The sequence below is a fragment of the Myotis myotis genome, unplaced genomic scaffold (genome assembly GCF_014108235.1).
Source record: "Myotis myotis isolate mMyoMyo1 unplaced genomic scaffold, mMyoMyo1.p scaffold_m19_p_3, whole genome shotgun sequence".
Lineage (NCBI taxonomy): Eukaryota > Metazoa > Chordata > Mammalia > Chiroptera > Vespertilionidae > Myotis > Myotis myotis.
In genome coordinates this window covers 190,726,073-190,749,427 of record NW_023416335.1, presented here as the reverse complement: position 1 = coordinate 190,749,427, position 23,355 = coordinate 190,726,073, and the positions used below count along the sequence as shown (strand labels likewise).

Below are 23,355 nucleotides of genomic sequence, written 5' to 3'. Positions count from 1 at the left end.
GTTATATTCTATAGTTTAAGCTTTGTAATTCTAATCTGTAATTCTATCAGTGATTATTATTTATAGAGTTAAGATCCTTCTTGGTGGATTTTCCCTTGTTTTTAGTATAAAATCAAAGTTACCATGGTTAGTATCTATAATAATAAAAGCATAATATGCTAATTAGACTGGACAGCTGAATGATCTTCTGCACATTATTTCAGACGTCCTTCCAGATGAAGCTGCAGTGGTGCGGGCCGAGGCAGAGGTGATTAGGGGCAATCAGGCAGGCAGGCGAGCAGTTAAGGGCAATTAGGCAGGCAGGCAGAGGCAGTTAGGGGTGATCAGTTGGACATCCCCAAGGGGTCCCGGATTGCAAGAGGGTGCAGGCCAGACTGAGGGAACCGCCCCCCCCCCCCCCCCGGAAATTTCATGCATCGGGCCTCTAGTTTTATAATATTTACATATATAGAACACTTATATGTCTCTAACTTTTAAACTGTTAAGTCTTGGCTGATCTGTTAATATAGATCCATTGCTTTTCATAACCATCATTGCATGTAATTGTTTATTGTTATTTTGTTTGTACCTAATAGAAGTTTCTTGACTTGTGCACTTAATGGGAAATTTTGTGTCTTGAATTGATGAGGTTTTGACTGTAATCATTCACTCAATTTTTTAAAAAATATATTTTTATTGATTTCAGAGAGGAAGGGAGAGGGAGAGATTGAAACATTAATGATGAGAGAGGATCACTGGTTGGCTGCCTTCTATTGGGGATCGAGCCTGCAACCCAGGCATGTGCCCTGACAGGGAATTGAACTGTGACCTCCTGGTTCATAAGTCGATGCTCAACCACTGAGCTACACAGGCTGGGCTCATTCAAGAGTTTTTAGTTCCTTTTGTCACTTGACCAGTTCCTATGCCCTACCCTGGTATAGTCTGGCACCTCCAGCCCTTGACTCACGCAGAAAAGAATAAAAATAAAAACGAGTCTGAATGAGAAGAAAAGCAAGTTTTATTTAGGTAGAGACTAAGAATCTAGAACTCGGGTTCCTGGAGACAGGTCCGAGGTTGAGCCATGGTCTGGGTCCCCAGAGTGGATGTAAGCGAATTCACTAGTGAATTGCACACTGTGTCAGTCAGTTCTTGGGACTTTATGTGTTTCCAAGGGTGGGCTGTTTCTGGACTCTGTTGCACCAAATTCTGACTCCGCCTTCTGGTTGAGAGGGGTTCCTGTTCCCAATATGGTCCATTTTGGAAGTGTCATGGGGCTCATCCACCCCACCTCTTCTACTTATAGTGTCAGCTTTTAAGATTAATTTTGGGGTGATATTTATTGATGTTCTTTGTGAACGGTGACGCGGAGATGAGTCGGACAACAGGATATGAAGAAGCAGAGGGCTACCGCTCAGGCAAGTAGCAATGCCCCTAAAAACTCTCATGGCTTTTATTTGGGGAGTACAGCAAATAACAATGGAGTACAGCAAGTGACAATGATTAACGGGCATGCTTATGAGATCATCTGAGCTAAGTTATACATTGCACTATTAATTTCCTATGTTATACCAAGACCCTTTCCACCTGCAGCAGTGCACCCTCCCTGGCTTTCCATGCCCTCATGGACTATTTATCATGTCAAGGAAAGTTCTGCCTCTGAACAATAAGTCTTGCTTGCAAGACTTTGTTCTGACGTGGCCTGCTTGCAGGCTCCCGCTGTTTCCTGGCAGAACGTCCTCTTCTAGTTAACTTTTCATTCCACTTGTCCAGCTACAACTTGTCCAGCTACAGGTATTGCTTAATAAAATTATACAGGATTCAGGAATACAATTCTACAGTACATCATCTCTATTATATTGTGACTACCATCCCAAGGCAAACTTTCTTCCATTACCATTTATCCCCCCTTTATCTTCTTCTCTGGTCAACGCTTCCTTCATCTTGGACTGATCAGGTTGTAGCTTTGATTTCTGTGACCACCTCAGGAGTTTTTCCTGACATGAACTGTTTCCCTTTGATCATGCCTGCAGGTGGGGGCTTTGATGAGATGACTGAGAGGCTTATCCTCCTGTGATGCCCCTCCAGCTTCCTCATTCTACTTGTTGGGAGTTTTCCCTAACTTCTTCCTATCCTGCCACACTTTCACAGCCTCAGAAGTGAAAACTAACTTTAGTCTTTCACTTTATTTTTTGTATGCTCACCTGAGGATCTGCTTATTGATTTGAGAGAGAGGAGAAAGGAGAGTGAAACATCATTCTGTCCTGAGCATGAACCCACAACCTTTTGGTGTACAGGAAAATGCTCCAATCAACTGAGCTATCCAGCCAGGGCTAGTCTATTCTCAAATGGTGGTAGTCATTTCTCAGTTTTTTTCTCTATTAAAATCTCGGTTTGCTGCAAATCCACTTGATATCAACAAATCCCCTTGAACTGTAAACTCCATCACCATTCAGAAAAGCAAATAATCCATTCCCATCAATTTCAAACCTAAAAAAGGAACAACAAAAATCAGTTTGGAAACCACTTACAACTGTAACAAAAAATAAAATTAAGAATACAGTGATTTTTCCCAGCAGGTGTTGCTCAGTGGTTGAGCATTGACCTATGAACCAGGAGGTCACAGTTTGATTCCTGGTCAGGACACATGCCTGGGTTGCAGGCTTGATCCCCGTAGGGGGCATGCAGGAGGCAGGAGATCAATGATTCTCTCTGATCATTGATGTTTCTCTCTCTTCCTCTCTGAAATCAATAAAAATATATGTTTTTAAAAATACAGTGATTTGAAACACTTTATACCAGACACTGAGATCCATACTTACCCTTCACTGTATGCTACACAAAAATATGTGTTACATTAAAGAAATGGAAGATTGAATGTATTATTAGTGTAATCTGTAACATTATTTAGAACAATAGGAAGACAGATATAGGAAGGCATGGAAAATTCAATGATATAAATATATCTCTATTTCTATTACATTTACCTATATCTACCTCTATCTATTATCTATCTATCTATCTATCTATCTATCTATCTATCTATCATCTATCTATCCATCCATCCATTTTCTATTTATCAATCATCTATCTATCAGGAGTCACTAAATCTAAAGGTCTCTGGAATTTTTTTTTAAAGCAGTTTTCTCAGACTTATAGATACAGAAAACAGACTGACAATTGACAGAGTGGAATGGGATTATGGGGCTGGGTGAAAAAGATGAAGGAATTAAGAAATATAAATCACTAGTTACAGAATAGTCTTGGAGATACAAATTATAGCATAGGGAATTCAGTCAATAATATTGTAATAACTACATATGGGATGAGGTGGGTACTGGATATGTCAGGGGGCCACTCAGTAAAGTGCATGATTGTCTAACCACTATGCTATACATCGAAAACTAATACAAGTCAATATTGAATATATACTATCATTGAAAAATAATAAATAAATAAATAAATAAATAAATAGCAGTTTCCTGGCATATTTTTAGCCAATGTTCCTTTTTGAAAGTAATAAGATTTATATATCTATTTGGTACTTTTGAAACATACTGAAACAATCACCAAAGATACTAATTATAATGTTGTTCTTATTAATTTTCTCTGCTGTTGACAAAAATTATCCCTTTTTTGTAATAGATATAATTTATCTTATCATACACATATCAATATTTAATTTTAAATAGCACTTAATGAAATATTAAGGGAGGAATACATGTATACAAAAGAAAATTAGTACAGTTCTTGTAGGTAAAATAGAATATAAGTGAGGAAACAAGATTCACTCAAGAAATGCTTTCATAAATAAATAATGTTGCTTATGATGGACATTTGGAAAGTTAAAGACAACTACATGTTCTCTACTTAAATAAGAAAGATCTTGTAAAAATTTAAGTGGTTGGTTGGAATTTGCAAAGTAGTTGAATTTGAATTATCAATAGGAGGGCTGATTAGCAAGAGTTTGACAGTGAAAAAATAAAATAGGAAACAAATAAAATGAAAAACTTCACTGTCATTTACAAGGTAGAAAGAAGATGGGTTGCTATAGGGTATGTTTCAGTGTGAAAGGGCACATATCACAACTCAAACCATGTAAGTTTTTTGTGCAACCAGAATGAAACCTTCCCTACTAAATTTGAAACTCACCAAGCATTGAATGTGGTGCCATTTGTCCATTTCCAAGGCTCTCCTTGTTTTCTGCTCAACCCAATCCAGTGCATAGATGTTCCCGTGTGCTTCTTCAAAAATTCCTTTCACAAAAATCAGGGCATAATCTATTTAATATTTTAGAGCACATTGCTAAACATGCTTCTCGCCCCAGCCAGATTTTATGATTTACATCTTAATTTGCATGCCCTAATGTGTCAACAGCAGCTAACAGCACAGATGTTTAGTTTAGTTTTACCAAAAAGATTTTCTCTTTGCTCTTGTTTCTTAAATGTCTCTAGGAGTAGAGTGACTTTATCAAGTCACTGAAACTCTCTGATCTACCCTGTCTCGAATTGTCTATAAAGGTCACTTCTGTTTCAACTTCTAATTCTAATGCATAAACCATTAATATATTTTAGTCACAGAGTGAATGACATAGGTGATAAACTGATATGATATGATATGATATGATATGATATGATATGATATGATATCTTTCTGGATGACAAAATCAGAAGCTAAGCAGTTTTTATAGGAACTAATTCAGCATGTTCTTTAAAGGTGACAGAGAACTAATGCTTATATTTTGTTTTCTGCACAGTTTTGCTCTCAAAAATCATTGAAGAAAGATTTCAGGGGGAAAGGGGTTTAGTGGAAAGTATAAGTACTGTTAAAATAAAAAGCTCAGTAATGAAGTACTTTGACTAAATACCAGAATAAAAATGCCCTTGCTGTTGTGTTTTCTCATAGAATCAGAAATCAAACTAACTTCTGAATACCATGTATTGCAATAAAATATATTGAGTGATGAGTTTAGTCCCTCTTCTCTGGGTTCCTAACTATTTGGACCGCAGACTGATCAGTCAGCTTTTCTTTACAAACAACTGCCGCTGTTACACTGAGGCCTGAATTCCAAGTTCCTTTTTCTTTGCCCCTTCATTTATTCCATTAATTGTCTCACTTTCTTCAAACTGTATGGATTTTCTTCACATCCTCATCTCTAAATTTTCATATCCTCTGTTTTTTTCAAGTTTTCTCTACTCTGGAGAGAATGCCATTGTGAAGGTATTAAAAACAATCTATTTAATAATATAAGAATGTTGAACAAAAATATTAGCTATCTGAGCAATATATATTGTGACTAAAGATATACCATCACTAGATAATTTGCTTTTGTTCAAATGCAAGTTCAACAAATTATGATATGACAATGACTGATACTTAATATCTCTGTGCTTCATTATCCTCACCTTTAAATGGGGATATGTAAATATTTACTTCAGAGGTATTAGTTGAAGATTGAATGAAGTTTTGTTTTGTTTTGTTTTATCTTTATTGTTGAAAAGTATTAGAGATTTCCTACTTTTTTCCCCCACTAACCCTTTGGCCTCCATCTGCTCCCTACCCCAGGCCTTCACCACCCTATTGTCTGTGTCCCTGGGTTGTGCATATATGCATATAAATTCTTTGGTTAATCTCTTTGCACCCATCCTCCCCTGCCTTCCCTCTGAGATTCTACAGTCTGTTCCATGCTTTTATGTCTCTGGATCTATTTTGTTCATTAGTTTATTTTGTTCATTAGATTCCACATATGAGTGAGATCATGTGATACTCGTCTTTCTCTGATTGGCTTATTTTGCTCAGCATAATACTTCATAGTTTCAGTGCTTAAAACATCATCTGACTTACATTATTGAGTATTAATTTTTGCCACTTTTATTCTCTTTTTGTACAAGCTTAAACTCTGAAATGATTGAAAACTTTCCCCTTTTCTTACCATATCTCCAGGTGTATCAATTTGAGCAAGTTCTGATCCCTGTGAACTGCAAAATATTTTACTGGCTGTCCAATTCTTAGTATCTTCAGAAAAATAGAAACACTTATCTCCTACTCCAATCCATTTTCCGGAACATTTTGTAGTTTGGGGATGTTCTGATGGTTTTTCTTGAATGAATACTGAAAAAAAAGAAAGAAATCATCAAAATTTTTAAAAAGTGTTTCTACTCATTCTGGTGAATCAATTTTACTTTTAACTCCCATGGTCTGAGGTTTGTAAAACTAGCTTAATTTATGGTATATTGAATGAATTCAATTCTGTCTGCAAGGAAGACCATTTTGTGGCCAAGTAGTCTATTTTATTTTCCTGGCTTCTGTTTTGAGAAATGGAACCCATAACTTCTCATGGTCTATATTGACATTCTCTCAAAAAAAATGCATAACATTTAGCAATCAAAGAAAAGACCTTGAGACCCAAATATAATTTAAGCCTCAAAGACAAGGTAAGAAATGAAGGATTCATTTTACCTCAAAGAAATGAGAAGGTCATAGACAAGAGAAGATATCCAAGTTACAGAATGAAACTCACCATAAATGATAACAAACTATTGAAACATAAGAGTTAGTGGAACGTTTGTTCTACTTCAACAATATTCAGTGCCAAAGGAACCAGAATAATAATTAATATATTTCTCTGAAAATTATTTTGAAAATTTGCTGTCTCAGGATTTTAGTTAGGTGCTGAGTAATGAGACTAAAATAAAAGTCCCTGCCTTCCAAATGTTTGAATAAGTTAATGGAACTGAAAAAGAACCAAGAACCAAGTAAATGTCCAAATGGAGGGCCAACTCCAAAGCCTTCTCTCCTCACTCTGCAATGATTATTTATTTACTTGTTTGTTTATTTTTTCTAATACTCAGAAGTGGATCCAGGCACCAAAGATGGGTAATAAAATATATTGTATTTGATATTGTACATAGAAAACCCTAAAGACTCCATCAAAAAACTATTGGACTTAATAAATGAATTGGCAATGTAGCAGGATACAAAATTAACACTCAGAAATCTATGGATTTTTTTTACATACTAATAATGAACTCACAGAAAGAGAAACTAAAAAATAATCCCATTGACCATTGTAACAAAAAAAAAAAAATTAAGATACCTAGTAATAAACTTACTGAGGAGGTGAAAGACCTCTACTTGGAAAACTACAGGTTACTGACAAAAGAAATAGAGGAAGACATAAACAAATGGAAGAATATACCGTGTTCATGGATTAGTAGAATCAACATTATTAATATGTCCTTACTACCCAAAGTAATCTATAGATTAAACACAATCCTCATTAAAATACTAATGGCATATTTCACAGACCTAGAACAAACTGCAAAAATTCATCTGGAATAAAAAAAGAGCCCAAATAGCTGCAGCAATCCTGAGAAAGAAGAGCAAAGTTGGAGGGATCACAATACCAGATATCAAGCTATATTACAAAGCCACTGTTTTCAGAACTGCCTGGTACTGGCACAAGAACAGACATATAGATCAATGGAAAAGAACAGAGAACCCAGAAATTGACCCAAGCTATTACGCTCAATTAAAATTTGACAAAGGAGGCAAGACCATACAATAGAGTCAAGACAGTCTCTTCAATAAATAGTGTTGGGAAAATTGGACAGATACATGAAAAAAAAAAATGAAACTAGATCACCAACTTACACCATACACAAAAATAAACTCAAAATGGATAAAGGACTTAAACATAGAATGGAAACCATAAAAACCCTAGAAGAATCTATTGGCAGCAAAATATCAGACATATGTCATAGCAATATCTTTATCAATACAACTCGTAGGGCAATGGAAGCTAAGGACTACACCAAAATAAAAAGCTTTTGCACAGCAAAGGAGACCATCAACAAAACAACAAGAAAACCCACTGCATGGGAGAATATATTTGCAATGTTATCTCTGGTAAGGGTTTAATCTCCAACATTTACAGGGAACTCATATAACTTAACAAAAGGAAGATAAAAAAGATCCAATAAAAAAAAAAAGGGCAAAGAACCTAAATAGACACTTTTTAAAAGAAGACATACAGAAGGGCCAAGAGACATATGAAAATATTCTCAAAGTCACTAGTCATCCGAGAGATGCAAATCAAAATGACAATGAAGTACCATCTCACACTTGTCAGAATGTCTATCATCAACAAATTAACAAACAAGTGCTGGCAAGGATTAGGAGAAAAAGGAACCCTCGTGCACTACTGGTAGTAATGCAGAATGCTGCAGCCACAGTGGAAAACACTATGGAGTATGCTTAAAAAGTTAAAGATGGAACTCCCATTTGACCCAGCAATCCCACTCCTAGGAATATATTCCAAGAAATCAGAAACACCAATCAGAAAGGATATATGCACCCCTATGTTCATTGCAGCACAATTTACAATAGCTAAGATTTGGAAACAGCCTTAGTGCCCACCAGCAGATGAGTAGATAAGAAAGTCTGTGGTACATCTACATAATGGAATACTAGGCTGCTGTAAAAAATAAAGAACTCTTACCATTTGCAACAGCATGGATGGACCTGGAGAGCATTATGCCTAGCAAAATAAGCCAGTCAGAGAAAGATAAATATCACCTGATCTCACTCATTTGTGGAATATAATGAACAACATAAACTGATGAACAAAAACAGACCCAGAGACAGAAGCATCAAACAGACTGTCAAACCTCAGAGGGAAGGCAGAGGAGGGTAAGAGAAGGGGGTAGAGATCAACCAAAGGACTTACATGCATGCATATAAGCATAACCAGTAGACATGGACATGGGGTTGGGGGGGGGGCATGTGCTGAAGGGTGGGAGTGGCTGGGGAAGGGTCAATGAGGGGAAAAGGAGTCATATGTAATACTTTCAACAATAAAGAATTTTTTTTAAGGCCATCTACAGGGGTGGGGGCAGACTAATAGGGGTCAATGGGGGACAAAGGGGACATATGTAATACTTTCAACAGTAAAGATTTAATTAAAATATATATTGTGTTTCAACACTTTTAAAAATTAAATTAATCAAATAATCAATGATATAAAGACATCTCCATAGAAACCCTTTTCTCCAAATATTTGAATTGCAGATGTTTAAATCGATGACAATGAACTCCTAGGACTCTATAGTAACAGAGGAGACTGTGAGCAAGAAGCATGTTCAGTACTCTTGGAAATGACAAAGGAAACAAGAACCAAGAGTATAAACTATTGTACTTTAAGTGCTAAATTAAGCAAAACATGCATAGAGACAATCAAGTACTGAAAATGACTAGGTCCTATCTCAGGAATAAAAATCTACCTTGTATTCTTTTCACAAAATAGACCCATAATACCCAGAAGAAAATGAATGTCTTCCTTTTTAAAAATCTACTCAAACAGAGAAAATTTTGCAACATTACTTATGTGGTTATTTTGTAGTTTTCCTTTCAACATAATAGGATAAAAATAAACAAATAATTCATAGAACTATTAGTAATATTACTTACTCTTGATCCAAAATAAATTAGAGTAAAGATATATTGTAATTATGGAGGAGTGTTGCATGGTGGTCACAATATTAGGAATTGTACCAGAATCACAATTTTGGCCCTGGAATTTATTTCTAAGAGGATATTTATTCACTTTGGCCTCTATTTCTTTGTATATAAATGGATTTCATAATTATACCTATTTGATAGTCTTGTCAGAATTAAATATGTTAAAATGTATTTAACCTTAGTTCTTTAACTCACACAAAGTACTCTCAATTCAAAAAAAAAGTTATTGCCTGCCCAGTGTGACTCAGTTGGTTAAGCATCCCATGCACCAACAGGTCACCAGTTTAATTCCTGGTCAGGGCACATGCCTGGGATGTGGGCTTAATCCGCAGTAGGGGGTGTGCAGGAGGCAGCTGATTAATGTTTTTTTCTCATTAATGTTTCTATCTCTCCCTTTTCCTCTCCCTTCCTTTTTCTCTAAAATCAATAACAACATATTAATTAAAAAATAGTTATTGCTGTGCCTATCTGACAGTCATCTGAGAATTTATGATTATTTTACTCCAAGATCAAGAACTACAATACAGTTGAGAAGATGACTGTAAAACTTGCTGAATTGGTAGGAACCTGAGGACAAATGTCTACAAACCAATTTATTACTCCCAAACTAAGAGATTCTGAATTAAGCTTGAAATATCCTATCTAATAATAGAGAAACATGGTAATTAACCATAACTTTGCTACCCTTCCCATTGGCCAATCCGCGAGATATGCAAATTAACTGCCAACCAAGATGGCAGCGGGCAGCCATGCAGCTTAAACAAACAGGAGGCTTGTTGGCCCCAGCGATGGAGGAAGCCAAGGTTCCCGGCTGCGGCTGCCCAGCTCTGAGCTCCTGAAGCAACAGCTCCAAAAGATACAATGTTTCAATTACAGAAGCTAAAAGATGGAGGTTAATTTGCATACGCAGGCTCCAAGCGGTGGAGTGAAGCCAAACAGCCCCAAAGCCGCAGAGCAGAGGGGCCTCACTGCCTGGGGATCGGCAGAGCCGGGGGGCTTCAGGGCATCCCGCCCCGGGATCAGCGGAGCTGAGAGGCATCCCCCCCGGGATCAGCGGACTGAGAGACATCCCGGCCCGGGATCAGCGGAGCCTGATGGCCCTGTGTGTTTATGCCCCCTGGGGGTGCAGAGGTCCTGTCCTAGGCAGAGGCCAATGGCGAAACTTAAGACTCCGAGAAGCGGCCTGGGGGCTGGAAGGCGGCTCCTCTGACCTCAGTGCTGGAGTCCCGCTGCTCCATCAGGAGAGGGGCAGAGAAAAGCCGGAGCCTCCCTCAAGGTGACCCGAAACCCCCACCCACACCAGGCAGGCTGCTGGGACTGTTCATGGAGGACTCACCTCCAAGCCCAGCCTGTGGCCTCCTGGGTGCAGGCCCCAGCGGGACGCGGGGTGGCGGCGGGGGGCCTTGAGTCCTGGGCTCCTTGCCTGCCTTCCAAGGCTTCCTCCTGCTTTAGGGCCTCGCCCTCCGGTCTCCTCCCCACCCCCTCCCTGCCCCCCCCCAGAGCAGCGGACCCACCGAGGGCGCTCCCCGCTGGCCGAGGGGGTGAATGAAGTGGCGGGGACTCCCGGGTGAAGGGTCGCCCTGGGGAGGAGTCCCGACCCCTCCAAGACCCGCTCCTGTTCAGCAACATCCCCAAGATCGTGCGTCTGCACCGGGGGCTGTGGGGCAGCGTGATGGCGCCGATGGTGGAGAAGGCGCTGCGCACGCAGGGGGCTGCTGCAGCCCGGGACCTCCTCAATGGCTTCAAGATGTTCGGCTCCCTCTTCAAGCCCTACATCCGGTACTGCATGGAGGAGGAGGGCTGCATGGAGTACACGTGCAGCCTGCTGCGACAATGAACTCTTCCGGGCCTACCTGACGTGGGCCGAGAAGCACCGGCAGTGCCAGCGGCTGAAGCTGAGCGACATGCTCGCCAAGCCCCACCAGCGGCTCACCAAGTACCCGCTGCTGCTCAAGTCGGTGCTGAGGAAGAGGGACGAGCCACGTGCCAAGGAGGCCGTCATCACCATGATCAGCTCCGTGGAGCACTTCATCCACCACGTGAACGCGTGCATGCGGCAGCGACAGGAGCGGCAGCAGCTGGCCGCCGTGGTGAGCAGCATGGACGCCTACGAGGTGGTGGAGGGTAGCAACGACGAGGTGGACAAGCTCCTGAAAGAATTTCTGCACCTGGACCTGACCGCGCCCATCCCAGGTGCCTCCCCGGAGGAGACGCGTCAGCTGCTGTTGGAGGGCAGCCTGAGGATGAAGGAGGGAAAGGACAGTAAGATGGATGTGTACTGCTTCCTCTTCACGGACCTGCTCTTAGTGACCAAGGCAGTGAAGAAGGCTGAGGGGACCAGGGTCATCAGGCCACCACTGCTGGTGGACAAGATCATGTGCCGGGAGCTACGGGACCCTGCCTCCTTCCTCCTCATCTACCTGAATGAGCTCCACAGCGCGTGGGGGCCTACACGTTCCAGGCCAGCGGGCAGGCTCTGTGCCAGGGCTGGGTGGACTCCATTTACAATGCCCAGAACCAGTTGCAGCAGCTGCATGCGTAGGAGCACGCGGGCAGCCAGCAGCACCTGCAGAGCCTGGAGGAGGAGGAGGAAGAGGAGGGTGGGGAGAGTAGCACTTCCGCCGCCAGATCCCCCACCATCCTGCACAAAAGCAGCAACAGCCTGGACTCCCAGCACTGCGCCTTGGTCGGCTCCACGGAGACCCTGGCCGTGGTAATGTTGGATCCCGGGGAGACGCTCTCCTCTACCGAGTTCGAGGGCGGCCCCTTCAGCTCCCAGTCAGACGAGATGTCCCTCAGTACCACCGCCTCATCTGTCACACTGACCAGCGAGCTGCTGGCCCTCGGCCCCGGGGAGGGCAGCTCCTGCTCCATGGACTCCGCCTACGGCACCCTCTCCCCCACCTCCTTGCAAGACTTTGCGACCCCAGCCCCTGTGGTGGAGCCAGTGCCCCGGCCCCTAGATTTACCACAGGCCCCTTCACCCCCGCCCTCTCCCTGCCACCACTGCCACCCCCCTGTCCAGCTGCTGCCCCGCCTGCCCCATCTGCTCAAGTCCAAATCTGAGGCCAGCCTCCTGCAGCTGCTGGCAGGGGCCGCCACCCAGGGTGCGCCCCCAGCCCCCAGCCGCAGCCTGTTGGAACTCTGCTTGGCTGCCAGAGCCACCGGCGCATCAGGACCACCCTGCTGCTTAACTCCCAGGCCCTGAGCACAGTGTGGAGCCACCATGCCTGGAGGACGCGGTCCGGGGCGGGCGCACCTGTGCCTGGTGCAGCGGGACTTGCTGGGGAGCCGCCCACCTTCCCGGCCGGGCCTTAGGCCCGGCGCCCAATGTGGAAGGGCCGCAGTGCGGCCACCAGGCCCTGAAGGCTGCCCTGAAAGCCACACAAAGACAACCTGCTGCTGGAGGGCAGGCATGCGGTGCTCCAGGAAGATTCTGGAGGTAGGGAAGGAAGGTCATGGAAGGGAACAATTGCAAGAGGAGATCCCGAAGGTTCTGAAAGCAGAGGACCAGCTCCTTGCAGACCTGAACTGTGTGGGCCTCTTTATCAGCCCTGGCGGTGGGAGACACAAAAGGAGGTGATGGACCGGGGCTGTGCCCAAGGAAGACTCAGAGGAAGCAACGTGTGGACAGGGCCTGGCGGAGCAGGCAGGCCCGTGCGGATCCCGCTGGAGCGCAGCCAGACCCCAAGGCGACCACCAAGCCAGGCCCCAGGGAGAAGCAAGCAGATGCCACTCCACTCACTGGAGAAGACCATTAAGCAGAAAACTAAAGAAACCAATTTTACATCATTTCCCAGGTGGAGAACAGTTGGCATGTAAGCCCCTGACCAGTGCCCAGCCTCTCCTCTGTCTGTCTATCTCACTCTTAGGTACCATGTTCTTTGTTCTCTCTTAACTGCAACTCATTTTTAAACTAGATTGCTTTTAAAAGAAGACTAAATAAAGTTTCCCTTAAGTTATTTAGGCAGTGCTGGGGCTGCTGGGGCCTTGATCAAAGACACAGATCCGCAGCCCCAGCATCCAGCAGCCCCAAGCCCCGCCATCAAGGTGCTGGGGCTGCTGGGGGTATCAGAGACACAAACCTGCAGGCCCGGCACCCAGCAGACCCAAGGCCTTCGCGGCAGCGCTAAGGAGCAGCAAGCCGAGCGGTAGGAAGCAGCAAGCAGGTGGGCAGTAAGGAGGGAGGGGTCCTGGACTGCGAGAGAGCACTTGCTGGGCTAAGGGACCCCCCACCCATCCCCAGTGCACGAATTTCATGCACCGGGCCTCTAGTGAAATATATAAAAGCTTGAGCCGGCTGAGCATAAATAGCCATATAAAGTTTATGAATTAAGCAACTCACCTCTAATGACCAAATCAATAAAAGCAACAGCAGCAATAACAGCTATGAATGCAAAAATCCACTTGAGAACTGCAAAAAAATAAAATTAAATTAACATTTATAATAAAATTTCCAGAGAAACCCATACTGGATATTTATTATTCATTTATCCTATATAATAAAACACTAATATGCAAATTGACTAAACGGCAGAACGACCAGTTGCTATGATATGCACTGACCACTAGACATTCAACGCAGGAGCTGTTCCCTGGTGGTCAGTGTGCTCCCATGGGGGGAGCACCACTCAGCCAGAAGGTGGGCTCATGGCTGGCAAGCAGCGGCAGTAGTGGGAGTTTCTCCTGTCTCTGAGGCAGCACTAAGGACCCCTCAGGGGATGTCCAAGTGGGCCTAAGCCGGCAGTCGGACATCCTCCAAGGGGTCCCAGACTGTGAGAGGGCACAGGCCAGGTTGAGGGACCCCCCACCCTCACCCCCCAGTGCACGGTTGTCATGCACTGGGCCTCTAGTTCTTCCATAATATTCAGTCCAGAAGTTCTCATTAAAAGTATGTATCTCTTGTTGTTTTTTCTTGAAGGGTTTCTATTCTGAAAGAGCTTCATTTAAAACCAGTCTTTGCAGGTGACACTCATCATGATCTCTGCTACTCAAATTGATAATCATTGGGCTTGGTGGCAAAAAATAATGCAGAGAAGATATTCAAGTAGAATCTATGGATGTTTCATGATTATTTCTGGTATTACATTTTTCATTGTTTGTAAACAGATGGCCATTTATGAAAGATACTGGGAGTCACAGAAAATCACCATGATCCAACTAGAATTATCGAGGTATTTCATTAATAAGAATCAAATTGATGCCTCAGTAAGGAAGGAACCGATGGACACCACCTCAGGATGATCTTAAATTAAACCTGAATGCCTTTGGGCCTTTTAAAAGTCTCTCGAGCATTTTTAAATAGAAATAAATTTGGGCTTCACAAACTTAACACAAAAAGTATCTAATTCTTAAAGTAGTAAAAGATAAAATGGCCTTACAGAGTGCAAAGAAGGTAAGTGGCAATGATTGCTAGAGCAGTTCAGATGGGATGAGGGGTGAGGAGATCACTTAGATTTGGAAGGCGGGAGGAAAGGCAAGGTTATTTCCAAAGCCGGAAATAGTGTGAATGGGGATCGTAATCAAGAAAGTATAAGGGTCATCCATAGGACTATGATCAGACAAATGTCTATAACATATGTACAAATTTATAAACATCAAGCATTGGAAAGAGAGGACAGTTATAAGGTCACATGACAGAAGAACTTAAGTATAGGATACATTTTTTTTTTTTTATACTGTAAGCAATAAGGGGAAGAAGTTGAATGTGTTATGGCCGTACGAGTACATTAAAACACTAAAACATTTATAAACTAAAATATAAAAGATGATAAGATTTTTCAAAATGCAAAATGCCAAATATCTGATGTGAAAAAAAGAAATAACTGACATACATATTACAGATACTGAAATAGTAATGTCAGCGTAGCCGTAGACAGTTACAAACAAAAGAGAAGAAAGCAAACTAAGCTTAAACCAGGAAACAGTTTACCACTCACCTGAGGGAAAACCCTGCATCCTGCAGGCAGGAAAACAGCGTTGCAGCCCAATGAGGTGTGAGCTGGGTGGCATGGACGCAGGAAGACAAAGCAGCAAGGAAGGAAGAGCCAGCTCTTTCACTGGGAGGAAGAAGCCAATGAGGCCGCAGAAGGAGCCAAAATGGTGATCATACTATGGAGAGCGCACTAGCCTGGGCAAGTCTAGGAAAGAGTTGGATCGTTTGAAAGAAAGCCTATTCTTCCCACCCCGCTTCGCCCCGCCCTGCCCCAAAGAAGGAAATATAAGGCATATGGAAGCTTAGCCGGGACCTTGAGGTAGCCACTACCCTATAACCTGCCTGCTCTCTGCTTCTCCGAGTGTGTACTGTCACTCTGAGTGGTCACCTTTTGCTCTAATAAATCTTGCCACTATCACTAAACTCCTTTGTGAGTGTCCCTAGAATTCTTTTCCTGAAACACCACTGACGAACCACAGCCTCCAGTAACAGTAATTAAAATAGAGTAAATCTACGGCTAAGGCTCCATAGCTCAGGGGTTAGAGCACTGGTCTTATAAAATAGAGTAAATCTACGAAACTTTCAAGTAATAGCTAAAGCTTGTACTATACATTATGCTCCAGAAAATAGCAAAAAACAAACAAAACATGACATCTGCAAGAGAGGGCATGTGCTCAATCACGTAGGCATACCTTTATTCACGTTAGCCAGATGTGAGCTGTTTCTTCCCATCCTTCGGCTCTGCAGGTTGAGACAGGGAAAGCAATCTTGGTTATAGAATGGGACAGATCTGTGGTCACCAACTTCTTATCTGTAAAGGAACTTTTAGAAAACATTTATATTGGGATGTAATACACATACCATGAAATTCACTCCAACGGTCTTCATCCACCAGCTTGTGCCCTCTCTGGCAGGTATAATACTCTACATGTTCTCCTAAATCTCTTATTACTTTACAGAAATGCTGCCCCCACCTCACTTACTTTAGTAGTTTTCCTCTATAAGTACATTGTCAGCATTCTTAAGCTGTCCTGTGGGTTTTTTTGTTTGTTTTTCACTCACCCAGTGAAATTTAATTAGGGTTCTAGCCTGTTGTTACTAGTTCTGAAATGTTGGCAGTACAATACAAGTAGATTACTAACTGAATGTTAATGGAAAAACAAAATAGATTCAAACTCATACTTGTTTTGACCAGAGATAAAAGTAGATTTGTTAGTTTCAGGAAGGGAAAACAATAGACTCATTCATAAAAACAGTATCATGAAATCAGCAAAATCTTTTTATCCTCAGACAAGAAAAACATGCTAAGTGGCATTCTGAGTGCTACACAGGGAGAGTAGGATTCATATTATTATAGGACTCCATGCTATTTCTTGGAATTATTTCTCATTTTTATAGACAACCTATACACAATCATAATAATTATACACACACCATATTCAGTCTGTGAAGGTTCAGCATTTATTACTTGTGAGACCTTTAGAAAGTTGCCTAAATTCTGTTACTCAGTTTTCTTTTCTGTAAAATTCAGAGCAAGACTGTCCTTCCCTTGTATAAATATTACAATGATCAAATGAGATAGTGCATGGAGAATGCCTAAAATGATGATGCCTGGCATTTATGTGAAATTATCTATCTATCTATCTATCTATCTATCTATCTATCTATCTATCTAATCTGTCATCATCTATCTATTCTATCTACACATAGAATTAGGGACATTTTTATCACTTTAAAATCTGCTTATGAATTACAGCATGTGAGTTAAAATAGAACTATATGCCTTGCAGATCATTTTGTGCATGAAACTATATTGTTTTTTAAAATGTACAAGTTTTTTAAAATTTAAGTTCTTTATTGTAGAAAGTATTACATATGTCTCCTTTTTCCTCCATTGACCTCTCTCGCCCCTTAGCACATGCCTTCGCCCCCCTACTGTCTGTGCCCATTGGTTATGCTTATATGCATGCATACAAGTCCTTTGGTTGATCTCTTACTCCTCCTCCTCCTCCCCCTCCCCCTGAGGTTTGATGATCTATTAGATGCTTCTATGTCTCTGGATCTATTTTTGTTCATCAGTTTATGTTGTTCATCATATCCCACAAATGAGTGAGATCATGTGATATTTATCTTTCTTCCACTGGCTTATTTCGTTTAGCATAATGGTCTCCAGGTCCATCCATGCTGTTGCAAATGGTAAGAATTCCTTCTTTATACAGTAGCATAGTATTCCATTGTGTATATGTACCACAGGTTTTTAATCCACTCATCTACTGATGAGTACTTAGGCTGTTTCCAAATCTTAGCTATTGTAAATTTTGCAGCAATGAACATAGGGGTGCATATATCCTTTCTGATTGGTGTTTCTAAAATTTACATATTTAACTCATGAATTAGTTATATCACTGATACACTTTCATAGTGAATGAGAGTCAGCATTTCTCTCTGGATATGAATATATATAAATAGGCCCAAATCTGTGCATATCTCTTGCTTTCTGTACAGAGCCATCCCTCTATTCATTTCTGTAAAATTATATGTGGGAATAGTGAACATTACCACAAAATACTTATATTGTATTCCTAGGTCCTGGTGGCTTTGCAGAATGCTATGAATTTCTTGGTTATACTTCAAAAATATGGATTATTTGGTTCACTTCAATTTCTGGGGTAACATCAAACCGGTGACTCCCCACTTTATCTCCTGGGAAGAATAGTCATGGAATGACCAGAAACAAAGATGTTCAGGCTATTTTCTACATTTTATCTTCTCAATTAGCATTGATGTTATACATATATCGAAGTTTCTTTATACATACATTATTTTTCTATAATCCACACATGTAACTTTGCTTTTACCCTGCCTGATCTGTTCAATTTAAATATGTCAACATATTTATGGCTCTTTTGGCTGACTGTGGGTACTTTGCTCTGTGCTTTGTTATTGGTTAATAAATAATCTGACACATTGCTATCTGGATTGGGCTCATATTGGAATAGAAGTATACCGACATTTTACAACACAGAATGTACCAAAAGAAATAGTGCATTAACTGATAGGATAGCTAAAAGACTGGCAACTTGTTTCGCTTTTTGCTTTTGAAGATTTTGTTTCAAAAAAATTGTCAATTAAATAAAATGTGTTTAAAATAAAATAAATAAAAATAAAATGAAGACTGAAGTCCTATTATTCTTTTCAGTTTCTCTGGTGGTTAATAAAGTAACAATATGCTTATTTTTTTTATATGTTATATGTTAAATACTTTATTGATAACTGAGGGTGAGTGGAAACACCAGCCCTACTTCTCCTTATCCAATTCCATATAATATATATATTTCCAGTGGTTACTTCTTTAATTAAACAGAATACTTAAAATCTAATTCTTGTTCTATACAGGACACATATCTTGATTTCCTGTTTTATACAAAGAAAACAAAATAACACATTCTCCTCTATCACTCCTTTTTTTAAAATTTCTTTATTGGTTAAGGTATTACAAATGTGTCCTCATCCCCCTATTAACCTCCCTCCCCCCCCCCCCGCCCACACTCATGCTCCCATCCCCCTGTTGTCCATGTCCATGGGTTTGGCTTATATGCATACATACAAGTCCTTAGGTTGATCTCTCCCTCTTACCCCCACCCTCCCCTACCATCCCTCTGAGGTTTGACGGTCTAATCGATACTTCTCTGTCTCTGGGTCTGTTTTGTTCATCAGTCTATGTTGTTCTCTATATTCCACAAATGAGTGAGATCATGTGGTATTTATCTCCTCTATCACTCTTATGCTCTTTTTTATATATTTTTAAATTTCATGGTTATGAAGTTATATTTATCCAAGTAGGATAGAATATAAAATTATGTTGGCTTGAACTATAAAAGTGAATATTTAAATATAGGAGAGAGCTTCAATTTGCTTTCTGGCCTCAGGCTCTGTAAATGTTAGAGGCAAATATATATATATTCAAATGTATTTGGGCATATCCTATCTCATAAAGAGGATATGCTAATTGACCCTCACACTGTCACAAAAGATGGCAGTGCCCACAGCCAATAAGGAGGGAATATGCTAATTGACTTCCCGTTCTTAAAGATGGTGGCACCCACAGCCACAAGATGGTGGCACTTAGTCCCCTCAGCTTCCCCAGCCGCCCAGGGCTGCCCGAGGCTCAGATAACCAGGGCTTGCTGGCAGTGGCAACAACAGAGGTGTGATGGGGCATCACCTTCCCCTGATCACCGGGTCACCTCCTGCCCCTGAGGGCTCCCTGTGAGAGGGTGCAGGCCGGGCTGAGGGACTCCCCCTCCAGTGCATGAATTTTCATGCACTGGGCCTTTAGTGTGTGTATATATATATATATATATATATATATATATATATATTCAGATATGGGTATATATATTTTTTATTATACAAATGTTAACATATAATGCACATTATTATGTAACTTCTTGTCTTTTAACAATACATCCTAAAGTTTTCTCATATAACATAACTAAGAGCTGCAAGCTGTTCTGTATGAATAACATATCATACTTGGCCCTTAGCAAGCATTCATTTATATTACATCATGTAGTTTTGTCTTTCCTAGAATTTCATATAAATGGAATAATATAGTATATTGTGTTTGCGTCTGGCTTATTTCACTTTTAATAATGCTTTTAATATTTTTCAAAGTTATGCATATAAGTAGTTCATTCTTTTTTCTTTCTGAGTAGTATTCTCATTCTGTGTTTTCATCATATATTACCTACCAATCATCACATGATATACTTTTATTTTTCTGTGCTTGACTATTAGGAATCTGCTTTGCACATTTCATAACAAGTCTTTTCATGAACATATGTTTGATTTCTTTGGATAAATTCCCAGAAGTGGGATGGTGGCATCATAAAGTAAGTATATATTTAGCTTTATAATAAAACTAGAGGCTTGGTGCAAGAATTTGTGCATGGGTGGTGTCCGGTTGACCCGCCCTGATTGGGGTGTTGGGGGTCTATCAGGGGCTGGGCCGGCTGGGGGCGGGGTGGGGGGCCGATTGGGGCCCGGATCAGGCTGGTTGGCTGCCACAGTGCATATCATAGCCACCAGTCATTCTGGTCATTCTGGTTGTTCTGCCATCTGGTCTCTGATATATGTAGATAAAAACTGCCAAAATGGTTTTCAAAATGGGAAAATTTTCAGTTCCCACCAGCAATGTATGGAAGTTTCATATGCTCCACAACTCAACAACACTTTTGTTAAGCCCTTTTTAATTTTAGCTATTCTAATGAAGGTATGTTGCTCTCTCATATGGTGTTAGTTTACATTCCTCTAATAACTAATTGTGTTTTGCATCTTTTATGTCCTTATTTGTCATTTAGGTATCTTCTTTGATGACATGTTTAATACTCTATCACTTTTTAATTGGGTTATCTCTTACTGAGTTGTTAAGAGTTCTTTATGTATTTAGATACAAATACCTCATCCTATATATGTTTTTCAAATGCTGTGTCCCAGCCTGTGAATTAACTTTTCATTTTTCTTAAAATGATAAAAGTTTATTTAGAATGATAAAAGTATTTTATTTTAATAAAGTCAAATTTATCACTTTTCCACATTTTATGAATTATGTGCTTTTTATATGAAATTTTAGCCTAACTTAACTTATCAAAGCTTTCCGTCTGTTCTTTTCTAGGTATTTTGTAGTTTTAGCTCTTATATTTAAGTGTTTCATTCACTTAGAAAAGTTTTGTCTGTGGTCTGAGGTAAATATTAGAGTTAAAATTCTAACATATGGATATCCAATTGTTCTAGGACCATTTGCTACAAGACTATATTTTGTAGCCTGTCAATTTTGTTGAAAATCCCATTATGTTTGAGTCTATTTCTTGATTCTATTTGGTTTTATTGATACATTTTTTGTACTTATGCCAATGCCACATGACCTTGATTGTTGTAGCTTTGTGTTAAATCTTGAAATCAGGTACTATAGGTCCTAGAACTCTACCATCCTTTATTAATAAAATGTTTTTATTATTAAAAGTCCTTTTCCTATTCTTACAAATTTTAAAATCTGCTTGTCTATTAGACAAAAAAATAACACCAGGATTTTTTTTTTCAGTTTGCATCAAATCTATAGATAAATTTGGGGAAAATTGACATTTAAATGACAGTCTTCATCTATGAGCATTGTTTTTCCTTCACTTATTTAGACCTTTAATATTTACTCAGCAATATTTTATAGTTTCTAGTGTTATTTCCCTCAGTATTTCATGTTTTTATATCTGGAAATTGATTCTGTATTTAACTTCCATTAATCTGTTGTTATAAAATAGAAACGCAATTGATATTTGTATATTGATCATGCATCGTGAAACTTTGTCAAACTATTCATTCAGCAATTTTATTATCTACTAAAGGCCCAGTGCACAAAATTCGTGCAAGGGCCTTGGCCCCAGCCCCTGAACACCGCTGCGGCAGCCAGGGGCCTCTGCCATCTCTGCCACCTCTGCCACAGCCCCTGCCCACTTGTGGCTTTGTCCAAAAGGAAGAATGTCTGAAAGAACATTGGTCTAATTAGCATATTAGCCTTTTATTATTATAGATTTTGTAAATTGCTTCAGATTTTTTCTATAGATGTTTACATCATATGAGGGTAAATGTCTTTTTATTTCTCTTCTAATTAGTATTTCTTTTGTTGCTCTTTCTTGCATTATTGCACTGGCCAGCATCTGCCATGAGGTTTAATAGAGGAAAGAGGTTGTTTATTCTTGTAATATTCCCAATCTTATGAAGCAAATGTTTTCTGCTATAAAATATGTTAGCTGTAGTATTTTGTACATACTGTTTATTAGCTGGGAAAGTTGCATTCTATTCCTAGTTTGCTGATCAATCTGTCTAGAGGTTCATCCATTTTATTAATCTTTCCAAAGCACCTGGTAATATTTACATACTATTTCCTTTTGTTTTTCTCTCTTCTCTTTCATTGATTATTTTTACATTTTTTTTACTCTTCTTTTTTAATTAGGTGCATTTTTCTCTTATTTCTTTCACTTTTTAAATGTAAATGCCTATATTAATTTGTGGCTTTTTTTCTTACATAGCAGTTCATTGCTTTCTGTTCCCTCCTGTGCTTTGCTTTCACTACAACTCACAATACAGCATATTGTTTTCATTTTTATTCAATTCAAAATGCACTAACATTCCTTATGATTTCTTTTTTTTTCCCCCTTGTGGGTTCATTTGAAGGTTTTTACATTCTTGACATATACCAATTTTCCAGATACCATGTGCTTGGTTCTTATTTCATTCTGTTGTGGTCAGAGAAGTACTTTTAAAAAATTGAAGTTCACTTAGTCTTTTATTATCCAGATATATTTTGTCTTACCTGTTTTTGTATAAACTTGAAAAAAAATAACTCTGCTACTGTTAGGTGAAGTGTTCTATAAATATTAGTTAAATTTGTTTGATAGTGTTGTTCAATATTCTTATTTTATAAATTACTATTATTCTATCAATTTCTGAGAAAGGGGAATTAAAGTGACAAGATATAATTGTGTTTTTCTTCCTCTTCTTTTAAGTTTTTGTTTCATGTATATTACATTTATCTTATAAAATACACACACAACTAGGATTGTTTATCCTCTTAATAAACTGACCCACTTATTATAAAATGCAGCTCTTTATTCACAGTAATATTCCTTCTTCAGAAATATGGGAGAAAGAATTGTAAAGAGAATTTTTTTGGAAAGAGCTCTTGTCATGTTGATATTTTGCAAGGCCCAACAAAGTATATTCTTTTTCCTATCAGTGATCAGAGCAAGAAGAACAAGTCATGGAAAAGTCAGCTTTACTACTAAAAACATTTATTTTGAAGAGTATGATATAAATGTACATAAACATGGGCTTCCCAATTCTACCCTTCAGAATGAGGCATATTTCCCA

At 39.9% G+C, this 23,355-nt stretch overlaps 2 protein-coding genes across 4 annotated transcripts in view; one reads left to right on the top strand and one right to left on the bottom strand.

The window, feature by feature from the left end:
• Positions 1-1,366: 1,366 nt before the first annotated feature.
• CLEC2A (C-type lectin domain family 2 member A) lies at positions 1,367-16,460 on the bottom strand. Of its 2 annotated transcripts, XM_036300598.1 has the most exons (9): positions 16,292-16,447; positions 16,123-16,171; positions 15,435-15,635; positions 13,841-13,909; positions 11,916-12,070; positions 11,429-11,732; positions 5,909-6,087; positions 4,129-4,232; positions 1,367-2,466 (listed from the first exon to the last, which is right to left on the bottom strand). In XM_036300598.1, exons 3-9 carry the CDS (start codon positions 15,505-15,507, stop codon positions 2,358-2,360), a joined length of 993 nt encoding a protein of 330 aa, XP_036156491.1. In that variant the 5' UTR covers positions 15,508-15,635; positions 16,123-16,171; positions 16,292-16,447; the 3' UTR covers positions 1,367-2,357. The 2 variants fall into 2 exon arrangements, with proteins under 2 accessions (XP_036156491.1, XP_036156492.1); XM_036300599.1 differs by lacking the exon at positions 4,129-4,232 and having other exon boundaries at positions 16,292-16,460.
• A 3,814-nt stretch (positions 16,461-20,274) lies between these two features.
• The window catches only part of CLEC12A (C-type lectin domain family 12 member A), a 37,058-nt gene continuing 33,977 nt past the window's right edge, over positions 20,275-23,355 (top strand). For both annotated transcript variants that reach the window (XM_036301676.1, XM_036301674.1), the window contains exon 1: positions 20,275-20,324. The gene's annotated coding sequence lies outside the window, so the exon portion shown is untranslated. The remainder of the gene's footprint in view (positions 20,325-23,355) is intronic.

Coding starts and splice junctions, on each gene's coding strand:
- CLEC2A (XM_036300598.1), bottom strand. CDS start 15,507: ATGCCACCCAGCTCACACCTCATTGGGCTGCAACGCTGTTTTCCTGCC. Junction 13,910..15,434: donor GATGCAGGGTTTTCCCTCAG/GTGAGTGGTAAA, acceptor ATTTTTTTGCAG/TTCTCAAGTGGATTTTTGCA. Junction 12,071..13,840: donor TATTGATTTGGTCATTAGAG/GTGAGTTGCTTA, acceptor CTCCTCCTCCAG/GCTCTGCAGGTGCTGCTGGC.